Consider the following 12,102-nt stretch of genomic DNA (forward strand, 5'->3'; position numbering starts at 1 on the left):
AAAAAAAAAAATAAAAAACTTTAAACTAGTGGTACTTCTATACTTGCGACCATTTTTGGCTTTATCGAACGGTATTTTTTTAAAGTCCAAGTTATTTATTTTTATTTGTTTTTTAATAGGAAACTGAAACCCAAGTCTGTAACCAAAGTTGGTCAAACTTTTGATTGTCAAAGTTAGTTTAAACTGTGGAATCTTGGATAACTTTTTGATTATTTTATTTACCATTTTGGGCAGCCATAGTTCGCTTACTATATCGGACATTGCTCGGAAGGCTTTCCTTTACAGTGTAGGTTACGTTCATATTTGTGATTTTTATGTGTTATATAGAGAGCTTGTTTTCTATCTGCAACGTTAAGTTCTGAGTTAAATGTGAATGTTTGTTCTAGGAAGTGTAATGGTCTCTGATGGGGTTTTTTTTATCCAAAATCCTGGAATTCTGTATGCCCTTTTCAGAGTATATATATTTTTTTCAATTCAACTCTTCTATTTATTGTTCCTTTTATTTGACGAACTCTTCTGTCTTTCTTGTATTATTTTCTAGCATTTTATGGAAGGCCATGCAAAAGATACTCCTATTTCTCGGTTACCTATCATCACAATTTTAGATACTAAACATCATTTGAAGGATGTTCCAGTTTGTCAGGTATCTTTTCCAGTGCAATGCTTGTATTGTAAGGATTAACAAATATACAGTGTTTTCTTGGATATCTAACATTATTGTAGAAAATGACAGCCCTTTCATTTGGAGTTGAATTTCTTCAGTAAAGAAAACCGAATTCTTCATTATCCTGTTAGGGCTTTTTATGTAGATGGTCAAAACCTCATGGCACATAATCTATGCTCCGGATCAGATAGTATCTATAAGAAACTTTATACATCGGTAATATTCTGACTAATGTATTCTTAATCATTATCATGTAATGTTCGTTTTATCCAAATCAAAAGGGGGTTTGCTCAAGGCTTTTAAGGTTGAATTTTTTTTTATCTTGCAGATTCCAGGGAATGTTGAATTTCATCCGAAATGTATTGTTCATAGTAGAAAGCAGCGTCTATTTCTTGTTACTTTTGAGTTTAGTGGGGCCACAAATGAAGTTGTACTTTATTGGGAAAATACTGATTCTCTAACAGCAAACAGTAAATGTACCACAGTCAAAGGTTTGCTTTAATATGTTCAATTTTTTTCAAGGCATTATGGTAAATTTATGAGAAATACAAGCATGATTATGAACATAGTTGAATTGCTACATGTTTGGTGTCACTAGGTCGAGATGCTGCTTTTATTGGCCCCAACGAGAATCAGTTTGCTATTCTAGATGATGATAAGACTGGACTTGCTTTACATATACTACCAGGAAATGCTTCACAAGAGAATGACAATGAAAAAGTTCTTGAAGACAACCACAATACAGATACTAATAACAATTCTATCCGTGGACCTATGCCATTTATGTTTGAGACTGAAGTGGATCGTATTTTCTCTACTCCATTAGGTAAATGAGTAGACATTATGTATTCATCTATTCACTCCTTATTCTATTAAATTGGTTCCATGAATGCTGATAGATTAATTCACTGCATTTGTAGAATCAACATTGATGTTTGCATCTCATGGGGACCAGATTGGCTTGGTTAAACTGGTTCAAGGACATCGTAATTCGACAGCTGATGGTAACTATATACCAACAAAGGGTGAAGGGAGAAAATCAATTAAGCTGAGATTAAATGAGGTGGTCCTTCAGGTAATCAGAACTGCACGAGCAGTAAGAATTTGCCGTTATGCCAGGATTTTGGTGCTTTTGGTATTTGTACTAAAGGGGAAGCAAAGGAGAATATTCTCTTTTTTTTTTTCTTTTTTTTAGTGGTACATGTATACACACACGACATATAATTTAAGTTTGTCATGGAAATGATGCAGGAAAAAGCGTTATCCTAAAAAATTATGACATTGACTAACACAAGGCTCCTGTAAGGACTAGGAAAATTGCATTTGAATCCATTTTAAATGAGATTAACCCAGAAAAATGCATTAAAAGAATTTGGAACCAATTTCAGTAGTTTGATGTGAATGAAATTACAAAGTTGATGCTGATAAAGTTATTTAAAAACTCCCCAATTGGTTCTTAAAGTAACTAGAGCGTAGTTACAGAGATATTAGATTTGGTCAGTTGAGACACCAAGTAGAAGCAGGAAAAGAAATTAAATTCCTGAGGCTATCTCAGAAATTTCTGTAGCATTGAAAATTCTTCTACTGCAAACTTCCTGAATAGAGTAGCAGGAGTGAGATGGGGTTTTGGTAGGCATTGAGAATTTTTCTCTGTGTCTTATTGTTGGTGCCTAAACCTCGTGAGTCATTATAAAGAGACGGAATTAACATTCTTGGGATGAAGAACTTCTTTAGATTTCTACGGAAGTCTAGAAAAACTTGAGAGAGCTGGTTTGAGTGGCTATGGCACATTCGTGTTGAGATATATATATAGAACTCAAACCTGCAGCATATCCCTTATGCATCAGCATGTGGGCGAGGCACCCTATTTTTCAGGTGGTATGCGTGCCTCATTTGTAGCAATCAGCAACAGTACTTAGTAGCAGTCTTGCACATTCATTAATGGTGGTCCTCTTGGGATTGTGTATGAAAATAACTACCTCCTTAAACTGGTTTTCCTGATCTGGAACTTTAGGTCTTGTTAGATGGAGAACGGAGAATGGAGAATGGAGAATGGAGAACGGAGAATGGAAAATGAAGAAGAAATTTTAATTGCTTACAAATCCTAATGCTTGATACCATGATAAGAAAGTGGCAGCAAAGGAGAGGATGCTGTCTTTCTCCCATTTGTGAGATCTATCCTGTTAAAGGTTTTTTAATCTTTTTTTAATTGACAGGACTATTTTAGGGGAAAAAAATCTGTACTATATTAGAATGATTAAAAGATTACTCATTAGCCACAGTTAATACATTAAGTACTATTCAAACTGTAGCAGTTATATTACATACCATGCCCCTCAACTTGAGATAACTGAAAAAATTAATAAATCAATAAATTAAATGAATTTGTTTGAGATATATTTTGTCACAGGGCGTATAGTCTTCAACTGAGTAATCGACTTGTAAAAGAATTCTTCTTCTGGAGACCGATCATTTTCTAGGACACTCATGGAAAAAACAATCATTTTGTTTTTGCAGGTTCACTGGCAAGAAACTCTTAGAGGACTTGTTGCTGGAGTACTAACCACCGAGAGAGTGCTTATGCTTTCAGCTGATTTTGATATCTTGGCTAGCAGTTACACAAAATATGATAAGGGAATTCCTTCAATATCCTTGACATTGGTTGATAAGATGTTCTTTGTTTACCTATTACATGATACAAGACAAAATTGTACATCTGGCTGAGTTTTATTCTCTCTCTCTCTCTCTTTTTTTTTTTTTTTTTTTTTTTTTTTTTTTTTTTTTTTTTTTTTTTTTTTTTTTTTTTTTTTGNGTTCCAGAAATAGATCAAACATGTTTTTGGCAAGCCTTAATTTATTACCAAGTTAAAAGTTTGATTATTAGTGGGAAAATAATGTTAGAGAGCAGTTTGTATTTACCTCAATTCTGAAACTCTTAGGAAATGTGTACCATTATAAATAATATTAATCAATACTATATATTTTTGAAACACGAGTTAGGCCTTTTATAATGCTTAGAACTTAGTTCACAAATTGTGACTTTTTCTGCTCAAAAGAACTTGTTGGAATACTTAACTAATGTGCACTATCGATCCCTGTTGTGGATTGGACCTGCGCTCATCTTTTCTACTGCAACAGCGATTAGTGTCCTTGGCTGGGATGGAAAAGTGAGGACCATTCTTTCGATCAGTATGCCTTATGCAGGTGTGTTTCACAATATAGTTGTTAATTTTCTTTCTTTCTACTGTATAATTTGATAGACCCCCCCCCCCCCCCCCCCCCCCCCCCCCCCCCCCCCCCCCCCCCCCCCCCCCCCCCCCCCCCCCNTGAATGAATGAGGGGAAATTATAGGGCCCAAAGTTTTATGATAGTTAGAATGGGCTGGAGAGTTGGTTATTTAGGGTGATGTCTGTTTGGGGAAGGGTATCATTTTGCATCATTTTGTATTCCCTGCGAGAATTAGGAGAGGTAGGAAGCTTTCTAATTTTCCTTATTACATTGTCATCCGATCATAAATAAAATTGTTGGACAAGGCCTATCACTTCGGTATCAAAGCAATGATTCTTGGGAATGGTGGGGAAGATGGAAGGAAGGATTGACGAGTTAGAAGAAAAGAGGTTGAGCGTCAGACAAAAGCAAGTGGAAATGGAAACAAAAATGGACTGAAAGTTTGCCGGAATGGAAACAAAAAATGAATTCGTTGTTTGCTGAGGTAAGTGAGAGACAATGATTTGGATGTAAAGGTGGATGTATAGTTTACAGTCATCTTTGAAGAAGTGAAAGCAGCTATCTCTTGCACTGTAGGGGGAATTAACATCGAGAAAGGGGGAGTATCATCAAAAAGAATGATGACAGGCAAAGGGAAAACGGTGATGAAAGAAGAATCTGTGAGGAAAACGAAGGAAAACAACTGAAAAAAATTTGGTTGATAATGGTGGAATTAGCACACCTAATATCCAGGAAGTCTGCTCTTTGACGATGGCTGAATTGATTGAGGATGATGATAGGGTCTGGCAAAAGAAAATTCTAGGGGCTACATTTAGTCTCGAAAACTAGGCTGGGTAGGGTATGAATGCATCTGCTACGGGCAGGTCAAGTGAGTCAAATAATTCAACTGCCTGATCATTTACATTTTGTTGTAGTCGTGGGATTAGAGGATCTTGACAATTGTGACTTCAACGAATTCTTCGAAGTGGCCCTTCAAGAGACTCACAGAGAGTGAACTCAGGCTCAAGATGGAGAAGGTAATCTACTTTTAAATGTGGTGATAAGTACACTCCTGGCTGCCGTTGTAAGAGAAAGGAGTTGCAGGGGATTGTTTTGCACAATGGTGAAACAGAAGGGAATAGAGAGGAGCTTGCTCGTGAGGAATGCTAACTGAGCTGCCCACTATATTGACGAGCAAATGAAACCATATGAAATGGCCAATCTCTCCCTTAATTAGATGATGGGGATTAAATACACCCATGATGATGAAAGTTCAAGGGATGATTGTAGGGTAGGACGACGTGGTGTTGATTGATAGTGGAGCTACTCATAATCATTGAAGAAATCGTGAAGACTCTAAAATTGCTTGCTTCTCCATCCACAAGTTATGTGGTTGTTCTGGGAACAGGAGGTTTCGTTTGCATGACCAGCATATGTCAAGGTGTAGTTCTCACAATCTCTGATCTAACTGTAATATGTGACTTTCTTCCTTAACCCCTCGGTAGCATTGACTTAAATGGGAATTCCTTGGCTAGTGACGCTAGGAAAAGTCCAGTTCGATTGTCACCAATTGGAGATGGATTTTTGAATTAGAGGTTGGTTGGTTCAACTACGTGGTGACTGAAGTATGGTAAAATCCCAAGGGTCACTGAAATCTATGATGAAGGTCGTGGACAAAGATGACCAGAGGTTGCTGGTGGAATTAATTATGCTCGAACCATTGTTTGTGGAAGTTACCCCAGTTGTGGCGCTGGAAATCTTATTAAAATTTGTGGCTGTCTTTGAGCCTCACTTAACATTTTCTCCATTTCACAATCGTGATCGAGTGGCAACCAGGGACTAGACTCATCAATGTGAGGCCCTATCAATACCCACAATGTCAGAAGGATGAAATACAAAATTAGCTGTTGCTCACAGGTACAATACAGCAGATCAGAAGTGCTTTTTCCAGCCCTGACTTGTTGGTTAAAAAAAAGGTGGCAATTGGCGCTTTTGTGTAGACCATTAGGCCCTTAATAGTGCAACTGTGCTGGACAAGGACCCTATTCCAGGAGTGGACGAGATGCTTGATGAGTTGCTTGGTGCCTTAGTATTTTTAAAGATTGATCTGAAATCTGGATACCATCAGATATGGGTTAAACCCCCCTCTGACATTCACAAAACTTCATTTCAAAAACATGACTTACCACCCCAACCGAGGGTCAAATTGAGGTGGTTAATCACGGGGGTGGAAACTTACCTCCAATATTTTGCTATGACTACACCAAAACAGTGGTTTAAATGTTTACTTTGGGCAGAATTTAGTTACAATACTGCATATCATACTGCGGCTTGAGTTTCCCCTTCTGAGGTCGAGTATGGCCGTTCGCCCCATCCTACAATATAATGATTTGATTTTATAATGATGATATTAGTGTGGTGGCTGAGGTTGACATTCACCTCCGTAATAGGGAAGCCATGCTAAGAAAGTGAAAGTCTTTATTCTGAGCTTAACTGCGAATGACTAAATATGCCATTGAAAAGTGCTGTGATGTTCAGTTTGTGACTATGATTGGGTTTTTGTCAAGTTGCGCTCCACTGTCAATCTTCCTCTTGGGTACAGGCATCCAAAACTGGCACCAAGATTCATTAGCCCATACCAGATTCTGGCAAAAGTCGGGCCGGTAGCTTACAAATTACCCTTATCACAGGGGACAAGTATTCATCCTTTATTTCACGTTTCTGTACCTTGAAAGGCAGTGGGCACAATTTCCCTTCTGTTCTGGATAATAAATAAAATTGTTGGGCAAGGCCTACCATAATTCGTACTCATAATGTATTTATCTATGATGTATGACATAACCATACATATTCTACCTTTCTTATACAAGTCTGACGAGCAAATGTGTTACTTCTGTGCAGTTCTCGCTGGTGCTTTGAATGATCGGTTATTGCTTGTGACTCCAACAGAGATAAATCCCAGACAGAAGAAGGGAGTGGAGATAAGGAGTTGTCTTGTTGGACTTCTTGAACCTCTTCTCATTGGTTTTGCTACAATGCAACAACGATTTGAGCAGAAGCTCGATCTTTCAGAAATACTTTATCAAATCACATCAAGGTTTTCTTCTTTGCATCTGCAGATATTTTTAGTTTTGCGCATATGCTGCCTTCTTGGTTTGGACCCTAAATAAGATCTTTTAACTCTATATATTTTTTCTAATGGATTTTTGTTACCTTATGTGTTGAATTCATCTGAAGTTATGAAATCTAACTTGCAATGTTACTCCATGAAGATTTGACAGCTTGCGTATCACTCCAAGGTCTCTTGATATTTTAGCTGGTGGTCCACCTGTCTGTGGAGATCTTGCAGTGTCCTTGTCCCAAGCTGGTCCACAGTTTACGCAGGTGAGTGATGGATAATATTATTTCCTCTCACACTTTCGTACCTTCCAAATCCTAATTATTATTTTTTATATTTTTAACCAAGAACTTTCTCCACCTGTTGCTCAATTAACTCAGGTGCTGCGGGGTATATATGCTATTAAAGCTCTTCGTTTTTCTACTGCTTTATCTGTTTTAAAGGATGAATACTTACGATCTAGAGATTACCCAAGATGCCCTCCAACATCGCATTTATTCCATCGGTTTCGACAGTTGGGTTACGCATGTATCAAGTATGCAGCAGATAAGATCATACTTCTTTTTTCGTTTTCTTTGATGCATGCATGCCGATTCAATACCTCAAAATTTATTGGTCCTGAGTACTTAGTGTGCTTTAGCATTCCTCCCTTTTAATTTTCTTTTCTTTAATCTCTTTTTCTTTGCATTTATCTTTATCCCATTGTTTGAATTAATTTTCTCACTCGGAGGGCATGGCTGCTTTTGGTCTCATGCTACTTTCAATGCTTCTTAAAGAAATCTAATGAATTGTGGTTCCCTGGCTCCTTTAGTAGAACTTGTGAAAATTTCTTTTTGCTGCTATCGTTTCTCTTTTCGCTTTTCTTTTCTCTCTCTTTGGGGAAGTGTATCTCTGAATAATTTTCTTCCATGAATGAAAATTTTGTTTCTTATTTTTTCCTTTTATAAAAAAATGACTGACTTGAGCTTGCAGGTTTGGTCAGTTCGATAGTGCCAAAGAAACTTTTGAAGTTATAGCAGACAATGAAAGCATACTTGATTTGTTTATCTGCCACCTTAACCCCAGTGCATTGCGTCGTTTAGCTCAAAAATTGGAAGAGGATGGCACAGATTCCGAACTGAGGCGATATTGCGAGCGAATTTTAAGGGTCCGCTCTACAGAATGGACACAAGGCATTTTTGCAAATTTTGCTGCTGAGAGCGTGGTTCCCAAAGGTCCAGAATGGGGTGGTGGAAACTGGGAAATCAAAACTCCCACCAATTTGAAGGCTATACCTCAATGGGAACTGGCTGCAGAAGTGATGCCGTATATGAAAACAGATGACGGTTCTATACCTTCGATCGTTGCAGATCATATTGGTGTTTACCTTGGTACGGTTAAAGGTAGAGGTAGTATTGTTGAAGTAGCAAGTGAGGATAGACTGGTCAGATCTTTTCCACCTGCTGTTGGAAGTATTGACAAGTCCACTGCGCTTCAAATACCTTTAGCAAAATCCATTTCCAATAAATCCAAGGCATCATTTGATGGTGAGTCGAAGGATAATTTGATGGGTTTGGAAACTCTTATGAAAAAATCTTCTAGTTCAGCCTCTGCAGATGAACAGGCTAAAGCGGAAGAAGAATTCAAGAAAACAATGTATGGCAATGCTCATGATGGTAGCAGTAGCGATGAAGAGAACGTTTCAAAAACTCGAAAGCTACACATTAGAATACGAGATAAACCTGTTGCATCTCCAACAGTTGATGTGAAAAAGATCAAAGAAGCTACGATGCAATTTAAACTTGGGGAGGGATTTGGTCCACCCATTAGCAGAACTAAGTCATTGACTGGTAGCACTCAGGACCTTGTGGAAACTTTATCCCAACCTCCTGCTACAACTGCTTCAACCGCTCCAATTGTTTCTGCTACCTCGACTGATCCTTTTGGTTCAAATTCATTCATGCAACCTGCACCAGTGTTCCTGCCTTCTACCCAGGGCACGGGCACAGGTGTGGGAGTTGCGGCCAGACCCATTCCGGAGGACTTTTTCCAAAATACAATTCCTTCTCTTCAGATTGCAGCTTCCCTTCCTCCTCCTGGAACTTACCTTTCACAGTTAGATCCAGCGTCCATTGGTGTTGAGAGCAACAAGGTCGCTTCCAACCAGGCCAATGTTCCTGAAGTTAATGTTGGCCTTCCAGATGGTGGTGTTCCCCCTCAAGCCACCCCTCAAGCCACCCAGCAACTGGCTGTATCGTTCGAACAAATTGGATTACCTGATGGGGGTGTACCACCACAATCCTCGGGTCAACCCACTGTCATGCTGCCTACAGTTCAGCCAGTTCAGCCAGCTCAGCCTTTACTTTCTTCACAGCCTCTTGATCTTAGTTTCCTAGGACTTCCAAATTCTGTTGATTCTGTAAAGCCTACTCCACCTCAAGCGGCTTCTGTGCGACCTGGACAGGTTCATCTTGCCTCTCTAACTCTAACTCTAACAGTAACGTTTCATTTATTGACTTCATTTTTTTTCTTTACGTTCAGGTTCCCCGTGGTGCTGCTGCTTCTGTATGCTTCAAGACTGGGCTAGCACATCTAGAGCAGAATAATCTTTCAGATGCTTTGTCTTGTTTTGATGAATCTTTTCTGGCACTTGCCAAAGACCATTCTCGAGGAGCTGATATTAAAGCTCAAGCGACCATATGTGCCCAGTACAAGATAGCTGTGACTCTTCTTCAGGTAATGATTTCTAAGGTCCTTCAGTTGTAGCCTAATTGTTCTCTAGCTAATGAAGTTTTGTAAAGTAGGAAATAAAGCAAATACCTTATGATTGCATTTTGTACAGGAAATTGGAAGATTACAAAAGGTACAAGGACCGAGTGCACTGAGTGCCAAAGATGAGATGGGCAGACTATCACGCCATCTCGGTTCTTTGCCTCTTCTGGCAAAGCATCGGATAAACTGCATACGAACTGCTATAAAACGGAATATGGAGGTTCAGAATTTCTCTTATTCTAAACAGATGCTTGAACTTCTGTTCTCTAAAGCTCCTGCAAGTAAGCAAGATGAGTTGAGGAGCCTCATTGACATTTGTATTCAAAGGGGTTTGATGAACAAGTCCATTGATCCACTGGAAGATCCCTCAATGTTTTGTGCTGCCACCCTCAGTCGATTGTCGACGATTGGTTATGATATATGCGATCTTTGTGGCGCTAAATTTTCGGCTCTAACCTCTCCTGGATGCATAATATGTGGCATGGGAAGCATAAAAAGATCAGATGCTCTTGCAGAACCTGTACCTTCACCGTTTGGCTAAAATTTTAGGCACTGCCTCCAGATGAACTCAGGTATTTGGCCATCACTCAGGTTTTTTCATCTTTTCCCTCCATCCTTTGCCCCCCATTGGGATTGTTTGCTTACTATTACTTATTTATTTATTTATTTATTTGTAGTTAGTGATTGGAAGCGTTGGCCCAGTTTTGTACATTTAATTTACTGTTATGAGCTTAAAGCCTATTAAATGATTTTCCACCTCTATTAGCTTTTTGGGTTGGATTTGGGGTCTTGGGGAATAGGGCGATTCCCCCTCGGAAGGGGACATTCTTCGCACTCCACCTAAGCTAATCTGCGTAGGAAAGACCCGAAGCCAATTCCAAGGAACAGTGAAACTTCATAGGGTCTTGGGGAACGCTAACAATTAACTTATTTATGGTATCTATACCAATAAATAAATAAATATAAAAAAAAGAAATCAGAATGATATCTTTTTCACTTTATTTTAGGGAAAGATTATTGAAACTTAAATAAACTAGGCAGAAAATGCAGAGATGTATGTCTTGTTAGTATGTATTTTTACTCGTTGATTGGTTAATCCGAATATACATTTATTATGATAATAAAAGGTAATAAATCCTTTTTTTTTTTTACCACAAAACCTTATTCAATTAATAATATTGCAAATTTTCAATCAATTAAATCTTTTTAAGGAGGGTAATGTATCATCTGTGCAGGCTTTATGTAACCAATTGGACCATACAGATGTTTCTTCTGTACAACATACGATATTGAACGTATTTTAGAAGTCCACCATAGCACGAAAGTTCAATAAAATCTTACCCTTTTAGTTGGATAGTTTAAAAAGTGGAAATAAGCATGAAGTTCGTGTTTGTTTGAAGCTTTTCAAATATGATGTCTATGAAAAGTTTTCCATCATCATTGCGACAATAATGTATAATAGATTGTAACAAATAGATAATAAATGAGTAGAATTGTTAGAAATATCATAACATCTCCGATTTTCGGTGTCAAAGAACTCTTCCAAGAATCAATAATCTTCGGTTTAGAAGTTCAATAGACAATGGAATGGCCAAAAAATCTTGGACAAATTTTTATAAACTTGGTATTTTAAATCATTTGCTTTCCACTAAACAATCAAAATAATTATTATTTACTCATTGTTACATAGAATTTTGTTCATTTGTACCATGCACTCAATTTAGATTAACGATCGCTTTGAGCATTATTATGAAATTTGTACAAAGTATACAAACAAATCAAAAAACTTTAACCATATCATTGTCTTTGATATTCGATACGAAAAATGATATGCAATCCAATTTGTAAAGAAGATCGAGTAATGGCTATAAATATGCTATAAATATCAATTTATTGATTTTGTCAACTAGGTCTCAATACTTGTTATACTTTATCTTCATATCTGAACCTATAGTACGTATAGCATTGTTCACATTCGGGCACCACTACATTAAAAGTTCTTGAATATACCAAATTTCATGAGAATAAGAATGAGAAGTCGCATATAAATAATCATGTATCGTTGTAGTGACATCATAGAAGCCTTAAAAAGGTAAAACATTACAACATTTTTTCAATTACCAATTTTTGTTCTTGTTCTTTTGTTTCATGAATCGTTTCTTCAGACAGAAGAGGATTATGTAAACACTTACTCGAAATCTCACTTATCAGATTCCATTTTGGAAGACAATTTTTTTTGAAGACTTCGCCATGATATAGCTTAACCATGCATAATATCACAAAAAATGGATACAAATTTTTGATCACCTTCAATAAAATCTAATTAATTTTTTTTTTTTTTTTTTTTTTTTTTTTTTTCAAGG

At 37.5% G+C, this 12,102-nt stretch overlaps 1 protein-coding gene across 6 annotated transcripts in view; it reads left to right on the plus strand.

The window, feature by feature from the left end:
• The window catches only part of LOC111471690, a 31,495-nt gene extending 20,991 nt beyond the window's left edge, over positions 1-10,504 (plus strand). For 5 of the 6 annotated variants that reach the window (XM_023117412.1, XM_023117413.1, XM_023117414.1 and 2 more), the window contains 14 exons: positions 235-286; positions 542-643; positions 734-880; positions 993-1,155; positions 1,263-1,490; positions 1,585-1,739; positions 3,182-3,310; positions 3,750-3,867; positions 6,772-6,967; positions 7,143-7,254; positions 7,369-7,523; positions 7,961-9,431; positions 9,509-9,703; positions 9,810-10,504. In XM_023117412.1, the coding sequence (XP_022973180.1) occupies positions 235-286; positions 542-643; positions 734-880; positions 993-1,155; positions 1,263-1,490; positions 1,585-1,739; positions 3,182-3,310; positions 3,750-3,867; positions 6,772-6,967; positions 7,143-7,254; positions 7,369-7,523; positions 7,961-9,431; positions 9,509-9,703; positions 9,810-10,280 (3,694 nt within the window). In that variant the 3' untranslated portion in view covers positions 10,281-10,504. The remainder of the gene's footprint in view (positions 1-234; positions 287-541; positions 644-733; positions 881-992; positions 1,156-1,262; positions 1,491-1,584; positions 1,740-3,181; positions 3,311-3,749; positions 3,868-6,771; positions 6,968-7,142; positions 7,255-7,368; positions 7,524-7,960; positions 9,432-9,508; positions 9,704-9,809) is intronic. The other variant, XM_023117415.1, reaches the window with a different exon arrangement.
• Positions 10,505-12,102: the final 1,598 nt, after the last annotated feature.

This window comes from Cucurbita maxima, unplaced genomic scaffold (genome assembly GCF_002738345.1).
Source record: "Cucurbita maxima cultivar Rimu unplaced genomic scaffold, Cmax_1.0 Cma_Scf00055, whole genome shotgun sequence".
Classification (NCBI taxonomy): Eukaryota; Viridiplantae; Streptophyta; class Magnoliopsida; order Cucurbitales; family Cucurbitaceae; genus Cucurbita; species Cucurbita maxima.